The 22,746-nt window shown below is 48.7% G+C and overlaps 1 protein-coding gene across 1 annotated transcript in view; it reads right to left on the bottom strand.

Moving 5' to 3' along the window:
• The window catches only part of LOC112230856 (beta-adrenergic receptor kinase 2), an 84,256-nt gene that overhangs the window by 5,988 nt on the left and 55,522 nt on the right, over positions 1-22,746 (bottom strand). The window contains 10 exon segments of the mRNA XM_042311713.1: positions 3,015-3,110; positions 3,593-3,675; positions 3,678-3,750; positions 5,489-5,602; positions 6,158-6,294; positions 6,421-6,450; positions 6,453-6,494; positions 6,497-6,541; positions 6,544-6,580; positions 14,547-14,642. Of these exon segments, the coding sequence (XP_042167647.1) occupies positions 3,015-3,110; positions 3,593-3,675; positions 3,678-3,750; positions 5,489-5,602; positions 6,158-6,294; positions 6,421-6,450; positions 6,453-6,494; positions 6,497-6,541; positions 6,544-6,580; positions 14,547-14,642 (753 nt within the window).

The following is a 22,746-nucleotide window of genomic DNA, read 5'->3' as shown; positions in this document are numbered from 1 at the left end:
GTGTGTGTGACGATGTGTGTGTGCAGATGTGTGTGTGTGTGTGCAGATATGTGTAGTGTGTGTGTGTGCAGATGTGTGTGTGTGTGTGTGCAGATGTGTGTGTGTGTGTGTGCAGATGTGTGTGTGTGTAGATGTGTGTGTGTGTGTGTGTAGATGTGTGTGCAGATGTGTGTGTGCAGATGTGTGTGTAGATGTGTGTGTGTGTGTGTGCAGATGTGTGTGTAGATGTGTGTGTGTGTGTGTGCAGATGTGTGTGTGTGCAGATGTGTGTGTGTGTAGACGTGTGTGTAGATGTGTGTGTGTGTGTAGATGTGTGTGTGTGTGTGTGCAGATGTGTGTGTGCAGATGTGTGTGTGTGCAGATGTGTGTGTGTAGATGTGTGTGTGTGTGTACACGTGTGTGTGTGTGTGTGGGTGTAGATGTGTGTGTGTGTGTGTGGGTGTAGATGTGTGTGTGTGCAGATGTGTGTGTAGATGTGTGTGTGTAGATGTGTGTGTAGATGTGTGTGTGTGTGTGCAGATGTGTGTGTAGATGTGTGTGTGTGTGTGTGCAGATGTGTGTGTGTGCAGATGTGTGTGTGTGTAGATGTGTGTGTGTGTAGATGATGTGTGTGTGTAGATGTGTGTGTGTGTGCAGATGTGTGTGTGTGCAGATGTGTGTGTGTGTAGATGTGTGTGTGTGTAGATGTGTGTGTGTGCCACATGTGTGTGTGTGTGTGGGTGTAGACGTGTGTGTGTGTGTGTACATGTGTGTGTGTGTGTGTGTGGGTGTAGACGTGTGTGTGTGGGGTGTAGATGTGTGTGTGTGTGGGTGCAGATGTGTGTGTGTGTGTGTGTGTGTGTGTGTGTGTGGGTGTAGATGTGTGTGTGTGTGGGTGTAGATGTGTGTGTGGGTGTAGATGTGTGTGTGTGTGTGTGTGTGTGTGTGTGTGTAGATGTGTGTGTGTGTGGGTTTAGATGTGTGTGTGTGTGTGTGTGTGTGTGTGTAGATGTGTGTGTGTGTGTAGATGTTTGACAAAAACATCTACACTAAATAAAACACTGACAAGCGATTGAAATGCAGCGCACACACACACACACGCTTGTACACACACACTGAATAGACCCATTACAACCAAGCCCTGTGTGTGACAAGTGGAGGTGCTGAAAGGCAGATTCCATGCTGACACACATACACACACTCTTCTATTCCACATCCCCAGTTCGGTCACAGTTTTGTACCCTTTAAAAAAGACCCACTCCTCAGATTCAAACGGTTGAGAGAGAGTGTGTGTGTGTGGCCAGAGGCTGGCGCTGTCAGGGGTCCGTCCCCGCAGGGGCCTGTTCAGATAGGAGGATTCTCATTGGTCCAGAACAGTCAGCCAATCAGAATCAATCAGCGACAGGTATTTGGCACATTGAACATGGAGTAACACATTAGGTTAAAAAGGTCAGACAAAACCCCATTCGTTTTGGTTTAACAAGAAGAAAAAAAGGAGGTATCTCTCTAAAACGACATCACTTCCCCTGACTGACCTGTAGGTCCGCCCCCAACACATAAACCCTCCTCTATCCCTCCAGCCACACATGCAGGTCACAGCTGTGGAAACGCACGGATATATATCACAGACGAGGAACCTTACTGCATGGAAGGGGGGACCACCCTCTGAAAAACCCTGACATTAAAATTGAGTGAACAAATCCTTTCTCCTCTCTTTTCAACAACCAGCTGTGCTTTCATGTCCCTCGGTTAAACGGCCGTGTCACGGCTGCAGCCACAGCAGCACAAGCTGGTTCTCCTCATATATAAAGCCAGAGAGGATTTGGGCCTACCATTCTGGGTCACATTCAGAAATAAATCTATAGGTTCAAACCAGACTGAAGGGGACTAACAGATTCGGGTTCCGGTCCGCTGTCTGCTCCAAACGCTAAAACCCCGCGTCACCTACCACCTCTCTCTAAACTGACCTACTTATACGGCCAATCCTGTGTGATCTACATACTGCCCCCCGCTCTGAGTGCGCATACTACCCCCGCTCTGGAGTGCGCATACTGCCCCGCTCTGAGTGCGCATACTGTCCCCGCTCTGAGTACGCATACTGTCCCGCTCTGAGTACGCATACTGTCCCCGCTCTGAGTCGCATACTGTCCCGCTCTGAGTACGCATACTGTCCCCGCTCTGAGTACGCATACTGTCCCCGCTCTGAGTACGCATACTGTCGCCCGCTCTGAGTACGCATACTGTCCCCGCTCTGAGTACGCATACTGTCCCCGCTCTGAGTACACATACTGCCCCGCTCTGAGTACGCATACTGCCAGGTGAATGAAAGCCCCCTCTCCAACATTCCTAAAGAGAAGAGGACAGACTCACACATTAATGAGCAGTACTGGAGTAAATGGACTGGAGGAGATGCGCAGAGAGCGACTTAGCCTTCGTACACACCATCCCGGTTCCCATAGTTACAGGTGCAAACACCCCCAAAGTCAAAACTGTTACCAAGATCCGTGCACGAGCCGCATTGGAGAGGTTTGTCCACGGCGACAAGAGTTCCGTGCCAGAGAGTTCTGTATCCGGGGGACGCCTGCTTTCAAAACAGGTCCTCCTGGATGCTCAGGTGACTCAAGTAAATATTGACATTGGCACTTTATCCATTTCACTGACGGAGGGATGGAGGAGGAGACGGAGGGATGGAAAGAGGAGAGAGGGTCAAAGTCTCTTCAAAAAGTCAAAGCCGTCATCTTTCTCTCCTTCGTCGTTCTCTGTGGAAGGAATGAAACCAGCTGCCAACCTCTATGGCCCCATCTCTGGACACACACACACACACACACACACACACTTACACACAAGCAGTTCACTGCCATTCTCTCGGGTTTATCCCGGTAGGTCTCTCTGCTTCCTTGTCCTTCTCCCACCATTTTTCTACCTCTCTCCCCTCCACTCAGTCTCTCCTTTCCCCCTCTTCATGAGCTCACAGGAGAGGAACGTTATTGGTCCGGCGCCTCTCTCCAAGCGGTGCCATTGGTCCAGATACTCACCACCTGCTTTAGGTCTCCCCCCTCCACTACAGCCAGCCAATCCCGTGGAGAGCGGCCCGGCAGGTGGGTGTGGTCGGGTCCAGTCTCAAGACGAGGCTGGGGGAGGGGGTGGAGAGAAGAGGAGGAAGAGGTGGGGACAGGTGACCTAGTCTTCCCTCTCCGACTCGGGACTGGACGTTTGCTGCTCTGCCGGGTGCAGCTGGTGTGTGCGTGAGGTCGGCTGTGTGGAATGCTGGTCCATTTGGGGCGAGAGGAAGAGGATACGTGGCATCGCTCCAGGGTGCGGTCGGAGAGGGAGGGCGCTCTGGTTCTCTTTAGGTACACGCATGGTCCGAGGGTACGTTTTTGCCTTTCAGTGTGTGTGTGTGTGTGTGAGACAACAGAGGAGAGCGGCTGGCAGGCTTGGGTCCATACACACTCCAGAGTGAGAGTGTGGGGCTTTATTGTGTGTGTGTGTGTGTGTGTGTGTGTGCGTGCGTGCGTGCGTGTCTAGGACTTGGGCTGTGGCGGGGCGGGTTCATAGGGGATGAGGTTATAGGAGGTGTGTGTGTGTGTGTGTGTGTGTGTGTGCGGCCTACAGGCCATTGCTGCCTGCGGTGTGTGAGAGGAGGTTTGGAGAACTCCACCACCCCAGCCCGACCCTTCCCGATGACCTTAGGGCGCGGCGCAGCAGCTTCTGGGCCTCAGTAAACGCATCGGTCAGCTCTTTCTTCCACTGGACAAACTCTAGGTCACTCTGCAGAGAGACCGAGACAATAAACATATTATTACACACACACACACCTTCCATTTGACTAACTTATAATAGAATAATTAATAATACATTAAAACAAAAAGAAATGTTATATATATTCTGATTGCTTTCCCAAAACTCCCAGGTTTTCAGAAATCAGAGAGGGAGAGAGCCAGAGCGAGAGACCGAGAGAGAGAAGAGCGAGAGAGACAGAGAGAGAGAGAGAGAGAGGTAGTCTCCGTACCTCACACTGAGAGACAGAGAGGTTGTTCTCCGTACCTCACACAGAGAGACAGGTTGTTCTCCGTACCTCACACAGAGAGACAGGTAGTTCTCCGTACCTCACACAGAGAGACAGGTTGTTCTCGTACCTCACACTGAGAGACAGAGAGAGGTTGTTCTCCGTACCTCACACTGAGAGAGACAGAGAGAGGTAGTTCTCCGTACCTCACACTGAGACAGACAGAGAGACAGAGAGAGGTAGTTCTCCGTACCTCACACTGAGAGAGACAGAGAGAGAGGTAGTTCTCCGTACCTCACACAGAGAGACAGAGAGAGGTAGTTCTCCGTACCTCACACTGAGAGACAGAGAGAGAGGTAGTTCTCCGTGCCTCTCACACAGAAACAGAGAGACAGAGAGAGGTTGTTCTTGTTCTCCGTACCTCACACAGAGAGAGAGAAACAGAGAGACAGACAGAGAGAGAGGTTGTTCTCATGCCCTCACACTGAGACAGAGAGACAGAGAGAGAGGTTGTTCTCCGTACCTCACACAGAGAGAGACAGAGAGAGAGAGGTTGTTCTCCGCACTTCACACTGAGACAGAGAGAGACAGAGAGAGAGGTTGTTCTCCCTCTCACACACAGAGAGACAGAGAGAGAGGTTGTTCTCCATACCTCACACAGAGAGACAGAGAGAGGTAGTTCTCCGTACCTCACACTGAGACAGAGAGAGAGAGAGAGAGAGGTAGTTGTCCGTACCTCACAGAGAGAGAAACAGAGAGACAGAGGCAGAGAGAGGTTGTTCTCCGTACCTCACACTGAGACAGAGAGAGACAGACAGAGGAGAGGTAGTTGTCCGCACTTCACCTCACACAGAGAGAAACAGAGAGACAGAGGCAGAGAGAGAGGTAGTTCTCCGTACCTCACACTGAGACAGAGAGAGACAGAGAGAGAGGTAGTTGTCCGTACCTCACACAGAGAGAGAAACAGAGAGACAGAGGCAGAGAGAGAGGTTGTTCTCCGTACCTCACACTGAGACAGAGAGAGAGCACTTCACACTGAGACAGAGAGAGAGGTAGTTGTCCATTACCTCACACAGAGAGAGAAACAGAGAGACAGAGGCAGAGAGAGAGGGTTGTTCTCCGTCACACAGAGAGAGAAACAGAGAGACAGAGGCCTCACACTGAGACAGAGAGAGACAGAGAGAGAGGTAGTTGTCCGTACCTCACAGAGAGAGAAACAGAGAGACAGAGGCAGAGAGAGAGGTTGTTCTCCGTACCTCACACTGAGACAGAGAGAGACAGAGAGAGAGGTTGTTCTCCGTACCTCACACTGAGACAGAGAGAGACAGAGAGAGAGGTTGTTCTCCGTACCTCACACTGAGACAGAGAGAGACAGAGAGAGAGGTAGTTCTCCGTACCTCACACTGAGACAGAGAGACAGAGAGAGAGGTGGTAGTTGTCCGTACCTCACACAGAGAGAAACAGAGAGACAGAGGCAGAGAGAGAGGTTGTTCTCCGTACCTCACACTGCAGGACAAACTGCTTCCCTCCTTTGATGCGCAGCAGGATGCACTTCTTATCTTTAATCTGCGTCTCCTCCACTGTCACGATCTGCTCCATCGTCAGCAGGTTTTGCTACGGAACACACACACACAAACACACACACACCAAAATCAGGAACATGTCCGGGAGGCGGGGGAACCAATCACAATCGGAGAATGAGACGGACCAATCGAAACGGAAGCTACAGAGGAGAGCGGCCTTTTTTTTTTTTTTAGGAACGGCGCTAGAGAGCGAGGACGCTGCTCTGAAGGTAAGGCTGTCTGGTAGCAAAAAGCTCCGATCCGTCTACTGTGCCACTGGGGGAGGAGGAGGAGGTGGTGGTGGGGCAGCAGCTGTCAGACTTACCTTTGGGGCGCGGACTGTGTGGTTGACTGTTTTCATCCAGGCCTACAGAACGTGAGCGAGGACAGACAAGACAGACGGACAAGCTTCATGCACTAGACAGACGGGATGGACAACGACGAAGAACACAAACACACACACACATCCATGGAAACACCCAGAAAGAAAAACCCACCCAGAAACCCACATACGTGAAGAGCAGAAGCGCACAAACTGAAACACGTAAACTCGGACCGACACCGAGCGGACGGTGTGACGTAGAGTGTGTGTGTGTGTGAGGCTCACCCGTGACTCCCCCTCTCCCCTCCACTCCACTCTGTTGGGGAACAGGTAGAAGTATCGGCGCTGCCACTGCGTCAGGAACGGGTTCCCCAGCTTCAACATGTAGCCGTGCATTATACAGTCCTTGCCCAGGGCATAGTCTACAACACACACACAATACAAATACTACATTAACCCCATGACCACAAAATAAACATTACAAACACTGCACTTCAACCCCAGTGTGACGCGTGTTCTGCGTCTCCCTCTGCGTTTCTCCACCGTACCCTCCTCGTGGCCCAGCTGTTTGTTCTGGTCCTCTTGCGGGCCTCGTTCTTGTCCGTGTCGGAGTTGACCGCCCGTACACCGTCTCAGCCACCTCCTGCTGCCAGCGCTCTGAGATGACCAGGGGAAGTTCTTGTACAATTCCTGGTCACTGTCCAACAACTAGAGGGACCGAGAGGGAGGAGAGAGAGAGGAGAGTGGGAGAGAGAGAGAGGGAGGGAGGGAGGGAGGAGGAGAGAGGGAGGGAAGAGAGAGAGGGAGGGAAAGAGAGAGAGTGAGAGGGGTGGGGGGAGGGAGAGAGGGAGGGAGAGCGAGGGAGAGAGAGCGAGGGGAGAGAGAGAGAGAGAGAGAGGGAGGCAGAGAGAGAGAGAGAGAGAGAGAGGCAGAGAGAGAGAGAGAGAGAGAGAGAGAGAGAGAGCAGAGAGAGAGAGAGGCAGAGAGAGAGAGAGGCAGAGCGAGAGAGAGAGAGGCAGAGAGAGAGAGAGAGGGAGGCAGAGAGAGGGAGGCAGAGAGAGAGAGAGGCATAGCGAGCGAGAGAGGCAGAGAGAGAGAGAGAGGCAGAGAGAGAGAGAGAGAGGCAGAGAGAGAGAGAGAGGCAGAGAGAGAGAGAGAGAGGCAGAGAGAGAGAGAGAGAGGCAGAGAGAGAGAGAGAGGCAGAGAGAGAGAGAGAGAGGCAGAGAGAGAGAGAGGCAGAGAGAGAGAGAGAGAGGCAGAGAGAGAGAGCAGAGAGCAGAGGCAGAGAGAGAGGCAGAGAGAGAGAGAGAGAGGCAGAGAGAGAGAGAGAGAGGCAGAGAGAGAGAGGCAGAGAGAGAGAGAGGAGAGGCAGAGAGAGAGAGAGAGAGAGAGAGAGCAGAGAGAGAGAGGCAGTCAGCCCACTGACACCCCTATCAGACCACAGCAAAATCACAGTCTACTTAAACAGAGCAATACTCAATCATGAGGCATCAAAGCCAAAGGAACTGAGTAACATTAAGAAATGCTATAGATGGAAGGAATGCAGTTTGGAAACCTACCAAAAAACAATTAGGCAACAACAAATTCAATCCCTTTTAGACAATTTCCTGGGTAAAACGTTCCACTGTAATAGTGAAGGTGTAAACTTGGCAGTAGAAAATCTTAACAGTATATTTGACCTCCCAGCTTCCCTATCAAATCTAAAAATCTCAAATAGAAAACCGAAGAAAATAACAATAATGACAAATGGTTTGATGAAGAATGCAAAAATCTAAGAAAGAAATTGAGAAACCTGTCCAACCAAAAACATAGAGACCCGGAAAACCTGAGTCTACGCCTTCACTATGGTGAATCACTAAAACAATACAGAAATACACTACGGAAAAAGAAGGCAGCATGTCAGAAATCAGCTCAATGCAATTGAAGAATCCATAGACTAACCACTTCTGGGAAAATTGGAAAACACTAAATAAACAACAACACAAAGAATTATCTATCCAAAATGGAGATGTATGGGTAAACCACTTCTCCAATCTTTTGGCTCTATAACAAAGAATAAAGAGCAAAAACATATACATGATCAAATACAGATCTTAGAATCAACTATTAAAGACTACCAGAACCCACTGGATTCTCCAATTACATTGAAAGAGTTACAGGACAAAATAAAAACCCTCCAACCCAAAAAGGCCTGTGGTGTTGATGGTATCCTCAATGAAATGATCAAATATACAGACAACAAATTCCAATTGGCTATACTAAAACTCTTTAACATCATACTTAGCTCTGGCATCTTCCCCAATATTTGGAACCAAGGACTGATCACCCCAATCCACAAAAGTGGAGACAAATTTGACCCCAATAACTACCGTGGAATATGTGTCAACAGTAACCTTGGGAAAATCCTCTGCATTATTATTAACAGCAGACTCATACATTTCCTCAATGAAAACAATGTACTGAGCAAATGTCAAATTGGCTTTTACCAAATTACCGTACAACAGACCATGTATTCACCCTGCACACCCTAATTGACAACCAAACAAACCAAAACAAAGGCAAAGTCTTCTCATGCTTTGTTGATTTCAAAAAAGCCTTCGACTCAATCTGGCATGAGGGTCTGCTATACAAACTGATGGAAAGTGGTGTTGGGGGTAAAACATACGACATTATAAAATCCATGTACACAAACAACAAGTGTGCGGTTAAAATTGGCAAAAAAAACACACATTTCTTCACACAGGGTCGTGGGGTTAGACAGGGATGCAGCTTAAGCCCCACCCTCTTCAACATATATATCAACGAATTGGCGCGGGCACTAGAAGAGTCTGCAGCACCCGGCCTCCCCTGCTAGAATCCGAAGTCAAATGTCTGCTGTTTGCTGATGATCTGGTGCTTCTGTCACCAACCAAGGAGGGCCTACAGCAGCACCTAGATCTTATGCACAGATTCTGTCAGACCTGGGCCCTGACAGTAAATCTCAGTAAGACCAAAATAATGGTGTTCCAAAAAGGTCCAGTCACCAGGACCACAAATACAAATTCCATCTAGACACTGTTGCCCTAGAGCACACAAAAACTATACATACCTTGGCCTAAACATCAGCACCACAGGTAACTTCCACAAAGCTGTGAACGATCTGAGAGACAAGGCAAGAAGGGCATTCTATGCCATCAAAAGAAACATAAATTTCAACATACCAATTAGGATTTGGCTAAAAATACTTGAATCAGTCATAGAGCCCATTGCCCTTTATGGCTGTGAGGTCTGGGGTCCGCTCACCAACCAAGACTTCACAAAATGGGACAAACACCAAATTGAGACTCTGCACGCAGAATTCTGCAAAAATATCCTCCGTGTACAACGTAGAACACCAAATAATGCATGCAGAGCAGAATTAGGCCGATACCCACTAATTATCAAAATCCAGAAAAGAGCTGTTAAATTCTACAACCACCTAAAAGGAAGCGATTCACAAACCTTCCATAACAAAGCCATCACCTACAGAGAGATGAACCTGGAGAAGAGTCCCCTAAGCAAGCTGGTCCTGGGGCTCTGTTCACAAACACAAACTACAGAGCCCCAGGACAGCAGCACAATTAGACCCAACCAAATCATGAGAAAACAAAAAGATAACTACTTAACACATTGGAAAGAATTAACAAAAAAACAGAGCAAACTAGAATGCTATTTGGCCCTAAACAGAGAGTACACAGCGGCAGAATACCTGACCACTGTGACTGACCCAAAATTAAGGAAAGCCTTGACTATGTACAGACTCAGTGAGCATAGCCTTGCTATTGAGAAAGGCCGCCGAGAGCAGACATGGCTCTCAAGAGAAGACAGGCTATGTGCTCACTGCCCACAAAATGAGGTGGAAACTGAGCTGCACTTCCTAACCTCCTGCCCAATGTATGACCATATTAGAGAGACATATTTCCCTCAGATTACACAGATCCACAAAGAATTCGAAAACAAATCCAATTTTGAAAAACTCCCATATCTACTGGGTGAAATTCCACAGTGTGCCATCACAGCAGCAAGATTTGTGACCTGTTGCCACGAGAAAAGGGCAACCAGTGAAGAACAAACACCATTGTAAATACACCCATATTTTATCTTATTTATTTTATCTTGTGTCCTTTAACCATTTGTACATTGTTAAAACACTGTATATATATATATATATATTTATATATAATATGACATTTGTAATGTCTTTACTGTTTTGAAACTTCTGTATGTGTAATGTTTACTGTTAATTTTTGTTGTTTTTCACTTTATATATTCACTTTGTATGTTGTCTACCTCACTTGCTTTGGCAATGTTAACACATGTTTCCCATGCCAATAAAGCCCTTGAATTGAATTGAGAGACAGAGAGAGAGAGAGAGAGAGAGGCAGAGAGGCAGAGAGAGAGAGAGAGAGAGAGGCAGAGAGAGAGAGAGAGAGGCAGAGAGAGAGAGGCAGAGAGAGAGGCAGAGAGCAGAGAGGCAGAGAGAGAGAGGCAGAGAGAGAGAGGCAGAGAGAGAGGCAGAGAGAGAGAGGCAGAGAGAGAGAGGCAGAGAGAGAGAGGCAGAGAGAGAGCAGCAGAGAGAGAGGCAGAGAGAGAGGCAGAGAGAGAGAGGCAGAGAGAGAGAGAGGCAGAGAGAGATCGAGACAGAGAGGCAGAGATGTAGAGAAAGACAGAGAGGCAGAGAGAGAGAGAGAGAGAGGCAGAGAGAGAGAGAGAGAGAGAGGCAGAGAGAGAGAGAGAGAGACAGAGAGGCAGAGAGAGAGAGAGAGAGAGAGAGAGAGGCAGAGAGAGAGAGAGAGAGAGAGGAGAGAGAGAGCAGAGAGAGAGAGAGACAGAGAGAGAGCAGAGAGAGAGAGGCAGAGAGAGAGAGACAGAGAGGCAGAGAGAGAGAGGCAGAGAGAGAGAGGCAGAGAGGCAGAGAGAGAGAGGCAGAGAGAGAGGCAGAGAGGCAGAGAGAGAGAGAGAGAGAGAGGCAGAGAGAGAGGCAGAGAGAGAGGCAGAGAGAGAGAGGCAGAGAGAGAGAGGCAGAGAGAGAGGCAGAGAGGCAGAGAGAGAGACAGAGAGAGAGCAGAGAGGCAGAGAGGCAGAGAGAGAGAGAGAGAGAGAGAGGCAGAGAGAGAGAGAGAGAGGCAGAGAGGCAGAGAGAGAGAGGCAGAGAGGCAGAGAGAGAGGCAGAGGAGGCAGAGAGGCAGAGAGAGAGAGAGAGAGAGGCAGAGAGGCAGAGAGAGAGGCAGAGAGAGGCAGAGAGAGAGAGAGAGAGAGGAGAGAGGCAGAGAGAGAGCAGAGCAGAGAGAGAGAGAGAGAGAGAGAGGCAGAGAGAGAGGCAGAGAGAGGCAGAGAGAGGCAGAGAGAGAGAGGCAGAGAGGCAGAGGAGGCAGAGAGAGAGAGAGGCAGAGAGAGGAGAGAGAGAGGCAGAGAGAGAGAGAGAGAGAGAGCAGAGAGAGAGGAGAGAGGGAGAGAGAGAGGCAGAGGCAGAGAGAGAGAGCAGAGAGAGAGAGGCAGAGAGAGGCAGAGAGAGAGAGAGAGAGAGAGGCAGAGAGAGAGAGAGGCAGAGAGAGAGAGAGAGAGAGGCAGAGAGAGAGAGAGAGAGAGAGAGAGAGGCAGAGAGGCAGAGAGAGCAGAGAGAGAGGCAGAGAGAGAGAGAGAGGCAGAGAGAGCAGGAGAGAGAGAGTCAGAGAGGCAGAGAGAGAGGCAGAGAGGCAGAGAGAGAGGCAGAGAGAGGCAGAGAGAGAGGCAGAGAGAGAGAGAGAGAGAGGCAGAGAGAGAGAGCAGAGAGAGGCAGAGAGAGAGGCAGAGAGAGAGGCAGAGAGAGGCAGAGAGGCAGAGAGAGAGAGAGAGAGAGGCAGAGAGAGAGGCAGAGAGAGAGAGAGAGAGAGAGAGAGAGAGAGAGAGAGAGCAGAGAGAGAGGCAGAGAGAGAGGCAGAGAGAGGAGAGCAGAGAGAGAGGCAGAGAGAGGGAGAGAGAGAGGAGAGAGAGAGGCAGAGAGAGAGCAGAGAGAGGCAGAGAGAGAGGCAGAGAGAGAGAGAGAGGCAGAGAGGCAGAGAGAGGCAGAGAGAGCAGAGAGAGAGAGAGAGAGAGAGAGAGGCAGAGAGAGGCAGAGAGAGAGAGCAGAGAGAGAGAGCAGAGAGAGAGAGAGGCAGAGAGAGCAGAGAGAGAGAGAGGCAGAGAGAGAGAGGCAGAGAGAGAGAGAGGCAGAGAGAGAGAGAGAGAGGCAGAGAGAGGCAGAGAGGAGGCAGAGAGAGAGAGGCAGAGAGGCAGAGAGAGAGAGGCAGAGAGAGAGGCAGAGAGAGAGGCAGAGAGAGAGAGGCAGAGAGAGAGAGCAGAGAGAGAGAGAGAGAGAGAGAGGCAGAGAGAGAGAGAGAGAGAGGCAGAGAGCAGAGAGAGAGAGAGAGACAGAGAGAGAGAGAGAGAGAGCAGAGAGAGAGAGCAGAGAGAGAGAGAGAGAGAGAGAGAGAGAGCAGAGAGAGAGGCAGAGAGAGAGAGAGAGAGAGAGAGAGAGAGAGAGCAGAGAGAGAGGCAGAGAGAGAGGCAGAGAGAGAGAGGCAGAGGCAGAGAGAGAGAGAGAGAGCAGAGAGAGAGAGAGAGAGGCAGAGAGAACTAAGTCACTGAGGCAGGTATGAGATGCAGGTGACGTGATTCCTCAGATGTTAACCCCAGTCACCGGTAGCTGTGAGATCTGCTGAGCTGGGCAGCATGACTGTAATTAAAGCGACCTGGAACACGCCCAAAGCCTTCAGTTGTGTAAGTCCAAACTATTTGGGAAGGACTTTCTTTGTGGGCAGCTCTGCTTACTGGCAGTGTCAATATTGAACACTGATGGAACCACGTTTACACCTCAGCCTCCTGTCTGTCTGTGTGTGTGTTCGTCATGCACTAGGATGTAAGACTGTGTAAATCCGGATTACAGGTTTAGCTTTTATATAATGCTGAGTATTTTGATACCCTTGGTGGCATGAGATAAGGGTTGTGTGTGTGTGTGTGTGTGTTACCTTGATACCCTGGGTGGTTTCATGAGATAAGGGTTGTGTGTGGTGTGTGAGACCTTGATACCCTGGCATGAGATAAGGGGCAGACCTTGATAACCAGTTTCATGAGAGAAGGGTTGTGTGTGTGTGTGCTTGATACCCTGGGTGGTTTCATGAGATAAGGGTTGTGTGTGTGACCTTGAGAACCCTGGGGGGTCATGAGATAAGGGTTGAGTGTGTGATTACCTCAGATGATAACCCTGGGTGGTTTCATGAGATAAGGGTTGTGTGTGTGTTACCTGATACCCTGGGTGGTCCAAACTATTTTCATGAGATAAGGGTTGTGTGTGTTACCTTGATACCCTGGGTGGTTTCATGAGATAAGGGTTGTGTGTGTGTGTTATTGATACCCTGCATGAGATAAGGGCTGTGTGTGTTTCACCTGGGTGGTTTCAGAGATAAGGGTTGTGTGTGTGTGTGTGTGTGTTACCAACTGGGTGGTTTTGAGATAAGGACTGTGTGTGTGGTGTTACCTTGATACCCTGGGTGGTTTCATGAGATAAGGGTTGCTGTGTGTGTTTACCTTGATACCCTGGGGGGTTTCATGAGATAAGTCCTGTGTGTGTGTGTGTTACCTTGATACCCTGGGGGGTTTCATGAGATAAGGGTGTGTGTGTGTGTGTGTTACCTTGATACCCTGGGGGGGTTTCATGAGATAAGGGTTGTGTGTGTGTTACCTTGATGCCCTGGGTGGTTTCATGAGATAAGGGTGTGTGTGTGTGTTACCTAATTCCTGGGTGGTTCTGATACCCTGGGGGGTTTCATGAGATAAGGGTTGTGTGTGTGTTACCTTGATACCCTGGGGGTTTCATGAGATAAGGGTTGTGTGTGTGTTACCTTGAACCTGGGGGTTTCATGAGATAAGGGTGTGTGTGTTACCTTGATACCCTGGGTGGTTTCATGAGATAAGGGTTGTGTGTGTGTTACCTTGATACCCTGGGTGGTTTCATGAGATAAGGTGTGTGTGTGTGTTACCTTGATACCCTTGGTGGTTTCATGAGATAAGGGTTGTGTGTGTGTGTGTGTGTTACCTTGATACCCTGGGTGGTTTCATGAGATAAGGGTTGTGTGTGTGTGTGTTACCTTGATACCCTGGGTGGTTTCATGAGATAAGGGTTGTGTGTGTGTTACCTTGATACCCTGGGTGGTTTCATGAGATAAGGGTTGTGTGTGTGTGTTACCTTGATACCCTGGGGGTTTCATGAGATAAGGGTTGTGTGTGTGTTACCTTGATACCTGGGGGTTTCATGAGATAAGGGTTGTGTGTGTGTTACCTTGATACCTGGGGGTTTCATGAGATAAGGGTTGTGTGTGTTACCTTGATACCCTGGGTGGTTTCATGAGATAAGGGTTGTGTGTGTGTGTGTGTTACCTCGATACCCTTGGGGGTTTCATGAGATAAGGGTTGTGTGTGTGTGTGTGTGTTACCTTGATACCCTGGGTGGTTTCATGAGATAAGGGTTGTGTGTGTGTGTTACCTTGATACCCTTGGTGGTTTCATGAGATAAGGGTTGTGTGTGTGTGTGTTACCTTGATAACCTGGGTGGTTTCATGAGATAAGGGTTGTGTGTGTGTTACCTCGATACCCTTGGGGGTTTCATGAGATAAGGGTTGTGTGTGTGTGTGTGTGTTACCTTGATACCCTTGGTGTCCTCTTCGTCAAAGGAGCCAATGTCAAATGCATCTGCTGCATTTACCTCTCCCCTTGGAGGGATGAGAGGGGGAGAATACTGGAGGAGAGAGAGAGAGGACAGAGAGAGAGAGACAGACAGAGACAGAGAGAAGAGGTAAAGGTGAGGAGAGAGAAAGAAAGAGAGAGAAAGAGAGAACATAAAATGAGAGAGACATAACATGAAATTTAACATACCAATTAGTATCTGTATAAAATGACTTGAATCAGTTATAGAACCCATTGCCCTTCATGGTTGTGAGGTCTGGGTTCTGCTCACCAACCAAGAATTCACAAAATGGAACAAACACCAAATCAAGACTCTGCATGCAGAATTCTGCAAAAATATCCTCAGTGTACAATGTAAAACACCAAATAATGCATGCAGAGCGTAATTAGGCCGATACCCGCTAATGATCAAAATCCAGAAAAGAGCTGTTAAATTCTACAACCACCTAAAAGGAAGCCATTCCCAAACCTTCATAACAAAGCCATCACCTACAGAGAGATGAACCTGGAGAAGAGTCCCTAAGCAAACTGGTCCTGGAGCTCTGTTATCAAACAGACCCCACAGAGCCCCAGGACAGCAACACAATTAGACCCAACCAATTCATGAGAAAACAAAAAGATAATTACTTGATACATTGAAAATAATTAACAAAAGAAACAGAGCAAACTAGAATGTTATTTGGCCCTAAACAGAGAGAACACAGCGGCAGAATACCTGACCACTGTGACTGACCCAAAACTTAAGGAAAGCTTTGACTATGGACAGACTCAGTGAGAATAGCCTTGCTATTGAGAAATGCCGCCGTAGGCAGACCTGGCTCTCAAGAGAAGACAGGCTATGTCAGGGGTGTCAAACTCAAATACCCAGTGGGCCAAAATGTAAAACCTGAACAAAGTCACGGGCCAACATTGAACAAATTAACCTTTTAATATGGACCCAAACAAGTTTTGCTTTAACATTGAATATGGAACAAGCATCGCTTATTACCATACAATATATAATTTAATAGTGGAGACATGCAAAATCGAATTTCAAATGAAAAAACACATCAATGGCATTCATTTATTAAATAAATAAAATGTAAATAGAAATTGTATGCCTCTTTTCTATTTGCAGCCTTCTGATTTAAATACCAAAATAAACTTTTTCCACTGGCTAATAATTTTACAAATAAAATGATAATAAATCAATCTACCATTCAAGCCCATGCCTTGTAGCAAGAAAAAGTGCATAAAGAAAACGTTAATTATTGCACACTGGTCTAATCTGATGTGCCCAAGCCAGATACCTGGCATCTCTTCTTGGATGCTAGTTCATCAATGTCTGGGCTCAAGCTCTGAGCTGAAGAAATCCTCAGTATCGAGCGAAGATGTTCATCAGTCAGACGTCTCCTGTGAGTTGTTTTGGTCATCTTCATCGAGGAGAAAAGTTGCTCGCATAGATAAGTGCTGCCGAACATGGAGAGCATCTGAGCAGCTTGGGTGCGGAGCTGAGGCATTGTGTCAGGGATGAACCGTGGAAACTGTGCGGCGCCCACAGCATCATACTTTGACTTCAGCGTGTCGTTGCACTGGAGTTCAATCAGCTCCATTTGGATGTTGGTTGGTGCATTTTCCACATCAACTGCGAAGGGATTACTAAGCAGTTCAAACTTGCATTTCTGGGCATCGAAGTCGGCAAATCGCCGGCTAAACTCAGCGGCGAGAACACTGAGTTTTTCAGCAAACTGTGCGCATGGGAACACGGCGGTAGAGATCTGCGCTTTTATGGATTGGCAGCAGGGAAAATGGCAAGGGTTTCCTTGCAGCATCTGATTCTCCCACAGGCACAGTTTAGTTTTGAAGGCCCTCACTGCAGCGTACATGTCTGTGATGATGCGCCCCGCCCCTGAAGCTGCAGGTTCAGCGCATCGAGATGGCTCGAGATGTCACAGAGAAAGGCCAGCTCACACAGGAACTTTTGCTCCCGGAGCTCTGCTGTATCCTTCCCTTTGGTTTCCAGGAATTGACATATTTCCTCACGCAGCTCGAAACATCTGTTCAGTACTTTTCCTCTGCTTAGCCATCTCACCTCTGTGTGATACGGCACGTCTGCGTATTCCGAACCACACTCCTCCAGAAAAGATTTAAACTGGCGGTGATTTAGACCTTTGGCTCTTATAAAGTTAACTACCTGTGTTTACTGTGGTCATAACATGTTCCATCTTTAGGGCTTTGGCACACAGTGCTTCCTGATGTATGATGCAGTGGTAAACAGTTAGCTCACCTGCACAGTTCTCTTCCCGCATCTTCTCCCGAACCATGCCCACCAGTCCACTCTTTTACCGCACATCGCTGGCGCACCATCTGTCGTTAATCCAACGAGTTTATCCCACGGCAGCTTTATTTCAGTTACACATTTGGAAACCTCCTCAAAGATTTCCTTTCCTGTGGTTGTGCCATGCATTGATTTGAATCCTAATAGCTCCTCCGTAACACACAGATTTGAGTCCACTCCACGGATGAAGACTGACAGCTGAGCAGTATCAGATGCGTCGCAGCTCTCATCCACAGCGAGGGAGAACGCAACAAAATCTTTTCCCTTTTCCATCAGCTGGTCATACAGATTGGTGGCAAGATCACATGTGCGATCAGCTACTGTGTTCCTGCTCAGGCTCACGTTTGAAAATGCTTGTTTTTTTCTCTGGGCATACGAGGTCACAAACCTTCATCATGCACTTTTTCATGAACTCTCCCTCATTAAAGGGCCGGGCTGATTTTGCGATCTCTGCTGCCACTATATAACTAGCCTTTACAGCAGCCTCGCTTTGTGATGTGGCTTTTTTAAACATATTCTGTTGTGAAACCAAACTTCTTTTCATCTCCTCTACTTTCTGGCTCCTTTGAGTCATGTCCAGGTCCTTGTATTTGTCATGGTGTTTCGTTTCATAGTGTCGTCTAATGTTGTACTCCTTAATTACAGCCACGTTGACTCCACAAACAAGACAAACAGGTTTGTCTTTTACATATGTAAACAGATATTCTGCCTCCCACTTGTCCAGAAAGCTCCTGTTTTCTGCCTTTCTTTCGCCATTTTTGGGAAGGGTTAGCTCGCTGACAGTTGTAGCGTCTATGTTGCTATGACTACTGTCACAGAGGAGAGAGCGTTTCTGGGTCCTGTCCTGATTGGCGCGCGAAAACAGCAGAGCATTATGGGATTCGTAGTATTAGTGGTGAATGCGCTGTATAATACCGGCGGGCCAGCTCTAGTAGTAATTTGGTATTGTCTCGCGGGCCAAATATAATTACCCCGCTGGCCAAATTTGGCCCACGGGCCAGAGTTTGACACCCATGGGCCATGTGCTCATGTTACGTTCCCCAGTTTATGTGTTGTAGTTTGTGTATTTGCATGTGTTTATTTCAGGAAATGGCTTCCTGAAATACCTCAAGCAGCTGATTGGTCGACTCCATGACTAAGTGGAGAGCTGACCCCGCCCCGTCAAGACACAGCTGTCTCCAATTACCCATTCCTTCTGAAGCTATATAAAAGCCAGTGTTCTTTCAGGAGGGAGGTCATTGCTGGGAGTCATTTCTGGGAGGTCATTGCAGAGAGATTGAATGTGATAGAGGTTCATTGCTGGGAGTCATTTCTGGGAGGTCATTGCAGAGAGATTGAATGTGATAGAGAATCATTGCTGAGAGAGGAGGCTGATGGCTGTGGATAATTTACTATGTTAGTTGTTGCCCACAAAATGAGGTGGAAACTGAGATGCACTTCCTCCTGTCCAATGTATGACCATATTAGAGAGACATATTTCCCTCAGATTACACAGATCCACAAAGAATTTGAAAACTCCCATATCTATTGGGTGAAATTCCACAGTGTGCCATCACAGCAGCAAGATTTGTGACCCGCTGCCACAAGAAAAGGGCAACCAGTGAAGAACAAAAACCATTGTTAATACTACCCATATATTATATATATGTAAACACTGTATATACAGTAGATTTGTGACCCGTTGCCACAAGAAAAGGCAACCAGTGAAGAACACACGTATGCTTATTTATTTCCCTCGTGTACTTTAACCATTTGTACATCGTTGCAACACTGTCATATATATATATATATATATAAATAAAATATGACATTTGTAATGTCTTTATTGTTTTGAAACTTCTGTATGTGTAATGTTTACTGTTTTATTGTTTATTTCACTTTTGTATATTATCTACCTCACTTGCTTTGGCAATGTTAACACATGTTTCCCATGTCAATAAAGCCCCTTGAATTGAGAGAGAGAGAAAGAGAGAGAGGAGAGGTAAAGGTGAGGAGAGAGAGAGGAGAGGTAAAGCTGAGGGGAGAGAGAGAGAGAGAAAGAGGAGAGGTAAAGGTGAGGAGAGAGAGAAAGGAGAGAGAAAGAGGTAAAGGTGAGGGGAGAGAGGAGAGAGAGAGAAGTAAAGGTGAGGAGAGAGAGAGGAGAGGTAAAGGTGAGGGAGAGAGAGGAGAGGTAAAGGTGAGGGAAGAGAGGAGAGGTAAAGGTGAGGAGAGAAGAGAGAGAGGTAAAGGTGAGGGAAGAGAGAGAGAGAGAGAGGAGAGAGGAGGGGTAAAGGTGAGAGAGAGAGGAGAGGTGAAGGTGAGAGAGGCAAGGAGAGAGAGGTAAAGGTGAGGAGAGAGAGAGGAGAGGTAAAGGTGAAAGAGAGAGAGATTGAGAAGTGAGGAGAGAGAGAGAGAAGAGAGAGAGAGGTAAAGGTGAGGGAAGAGAGAGAGAGATTCCCATAAAGAAGGTGAGGGAAGAGAGAGAGAGAGGAGAGAGAGAGAGAGAGAGAGAGAGAGGTAAAAGGTGAGGAGAGGGGAGGAGAGGTGAGGAGAGAGAGAAGAGAGAGAGAGGTAAAGGTGAGGGAAGAGAGAGAGGAGAGAGAGAGGAGAGGTAAAGGTGAGAGAGAGGAGAGGTAAAGGTGAGGAGAGAGAGAGAGGAGAGGTAAAGGTGAGGAGAGAGAGAGAGAGGAGAGGTAAGGAGGAGAGAGAGAGAGGAGAGGTAAAGGTGAGGAGAGAGAGAGAGAGGAGAGGTAAAGGTGAGGAGAGAGAGAGAGAGGAGAGGTAAAGGTGAGGAGAGAGAGAGGAGAGGTAAAGGTGAGGGAGAGAGAGAGAGAGAGAGAGAGAGAGAGAGGAAAGGTAAAGGTGAGGGAGAGCTAAAGGTGAGGAGAGGAGAGCTAAAGGTGAGGAGAGAGAGGAGAGAGAGAGGAGAGGTAAAGGTGAGGCGAGAGAGGGGAGAGGTAAAGGTGAGTAGGGAGAGAAGAGAGGTAAAGGTGAGGAGAGAGGGAGGAGAGGTAAAGGTGAGGAGAGAGAGAGAGGAGAGGAGGAGAGAGAGGAGAGGTAAAGGTGAGGAGAGAGAGAGAGAGAAGAGGTAAAGGTGAGAGAGAGAGAGGAGAGACAGAGGAGAGGTGAGGAGAGAGAGAGGAGAGGTAAAGGTGAGGAGAGAGAGAGGAGAGGTAAAGGAGAGAGAGAGGAGAGGTAAAGGTGAGGAGAGAGAGAGGAGAGGTAAAGGTGAGGAGGGAGAGAAGAGAGGTAAAGGTGAGGAGGAGAGAAGAGAGGTAAAGGTGAGGGAGGGAGAGAAGAGAGGTAAAGGTGAGGAGGAGAGAAGAGAGGTAAAGGTGAGGAGAGAGAGAGGAGAGGTAAAGGTGAGGAGGGAGAGAAGAGAGGTAAAGGTGAGGAGGGAGAGAAGAGAGGTAAAGGTGAGGAGGGAGAGAAGAGAGGTAAAGGTGAGGAGGGAGAGAGGAGAGGTAAAGGTGAGGAGGGAGAGAGAAGAGAGGTAAAGGTGAGGAGGGAGAGAAGAGAGGTAAAGGTGAGGAGGGAGAGAAGAGAGGTAAAGGTGAGGAGGGAGAGAAGAGAGGTAAAGGTGAGGAGGGAGAGAAGAGAGGTAAAGGTGAGGAGGGAGAGAAGAGAGGTAAAGGTGAGGAGAGAGGGAGGAGAGGTAAAGGTGAGGAGAGAGAGAAGAGAGGTAAAGGTGAGGAGGGAGAGAAGAGAGGTAAAGGTGAGGAGAGAGGGAGGAGAGGTAAAGGTGAGGAGAGAGGGAGGAGAGGTAAAGGTGAGGAGAGAGGGAGGAGAGGTAAAGGTGAGGAGAGAGGGAGGAGAGAGAGGAGAGCTAAAGGTGAGGAGAGAGAGAGAGGAGAGGTAAAGGTGAGGAGAGAGAGAGAGGAGAGGTAAAGTTGAGGAGAGAGGGAGGAGAGGTAAAGGTGAGGAGAGAGAGGTAAGGAGAGAGAGAGGAGAGGTAAAGGTGAGGAGAGAGGAGAGGTAAAGGTGAGGAGAGAGAGAGGAGAGCTAAAGGTGAGGAGAGAGAGAGAGGAGAGGTAAAGGTGAGGAGAGAGAGAGAGAGAGGTAAAGGTGAGGAGAGAGAGAGGAGAGGTAAAGGTGAGGAGAGAGGGAGGAGAGGTAAAGGTGAGGAGAGAGGGAGGAGAGGTAAAGGTGAGGAGAGAGGGAGGAGAGGTAAAGTTGAGGAGAGAGGGAGGAGGTAAAGGTGAGGAGAGAGGTAAGGAGAGAGAGAGGAGAGGTAAAGGAGGAGAGAGAGAGAGGTAAAGGTGAGGGAGAGAGAGAGGAGAGGTAAAGGTGAGGAGAGAGAGAGAGGAGAGGTAAAGGTGAGGAGAGAGAGAGAGGTAAAGGTGAGGAGAGAGAGAGAGGAGAGGTAAAGGTGAGGAGAGAGAGAGGAGAGGTAAAGGTGAGGAGAGAGAGAGGTAAAGGTGAGAAGAGAGAGAGGAGAGGTAAAGGTGAGAAGAGAGAGAGAGGAGAGGTAAAGGTGAGAAGAGAGAGAGGAGAGGTAAAGGTGAAGAGAGAGAGGAGAGGTAAAGGTGAGGAGAGAGAGGTAAAGGTGAGGGAAGAGGGAGAGGAGAGGTAAAGGGGAGGGGAGAGAGGAGAGAGAGGAGAAGTAAAGGTGAGGAGAGAGAAGAGAGAGAGACAGAGAGGAGAGGTAATGGTGAGAAGAGAGAGGAGAGGTGAGGGAGAGAGAGAGGTAAAGGTGAGGAGAGAGAGAGGCAAAGGTGAGGAGAGAGAGAAGGGCAAAGGTGAGAGAGAGAGAGGGGTAAAGGTGAGGAGAGAGAGGGGTAAAGGTGAGGAGAGAGAGAGGAGAGGTAAAGGTGAGGAGAGAGAGGGGGTAAAGGTGAGGAGAGAGAGGGGGTAAAGGTGAGGAGAGAGAGGGGGTAAAGGTGAGGAGAGAGAGAGGGGGCAAAGGTGAGGAGAGAGAGGGTAAAGGTGAGGAGAGAGAGAGGGGTAAAGGTGAGGGAGAGAGAGGGGTAAAGGTGAGGAGAGAGAGGAGAGGAGAGAGAGGAGAGGTAAAGGTGAGGAGAGAGAAGAGAGAGAGACAGAGAGGAGAGGTAAAGGTGAGGAGAGAGAGAGGTAAAGGTGAGGAGAGAGAGAGGGGTAAAGGTGAGGAGAGAGAGAGGGGTAAAGGTGAGGAGAGAGAGAGGGGTAAAGGTGAGGAGAGAGAGAGGGGTAAAGGTGAGGAGAGAGAGAGGGGTAAAGGTGAGGAGAGAGAGAGGGGTAAAGGTGAGGAGAGAGAGAGGAGGGGTAAAGGTGAGGAGAGAGAGGAGAGGTAAAGGTGAGGAGAGAGAGGGGTAAAAAGGTGAGGAGAGAGAGAGGGGTAAAGGTGAGGAGAGAGAGAGGGCAAAGGTGAGGAGAGAGAGAGGGTAAAGGTGAGGAGAGAGAGAGGGGTAAAGGTGAGGAGAGAGAGGAGAGGTAAAGGTGAGGAGAGAGAAGAGAGAGAGACAGAGAGGAGAGGTAATGGTGAGAAGAGAGAGGAGAGGTAAAGGTGAGGGAGAGAGAGAGGTAAAGGTGAGGAGAGAGAGAGGGGTAAAGGTGAGGAGAGAGAGGGGTAAAGGTGAGGAGAGAGAGAGGGGTAAAGGTGAGGAGAGAGAGAGGGGAGACAAAAGGTGAGGAGAGAGAGGGGAGACAAAAGGTGAGGAGAGAGAGGGGTAAAGGTGAGGAGAGAGAGAGGGGTAAAGGTGAGGAGAGAGAGAGGGGCAAAGGTGAGGAGAGAGAGAGGGGTAAAGGTGAGGAGAGAGAGAGGTAAAGGTGAGGAGAGAGAAGAGAGAGAGAGGTAAAGGTGAGGGGGAGAGAGAGAGAGGAGAGAGTGAGAGGAGAGGTAAAGGTGAGGAGAGGTGAGGAGAGAGGAGAGGTCAAGGTGAGG

The sequence above is a fragment of the Oncorhynchus tshawytscha genome, linkage group LG33 (assembly GCF_018296145.1).
Source record: "Oncorhynchus tshawytscha isolate Ot180627B linkage group LG33, Otsh_v2.0, whole genome shotgun sequence".
NCBI lineage: Eukaryota > Metazoa > Chordata > Actinopteri > Salmoniformes > Salmonidae > Oncorhynchus > Oncorhynchus tshawytscha.
This window is presented reverse-complemented; position numbering and strand designations above follow the sequence as displayed.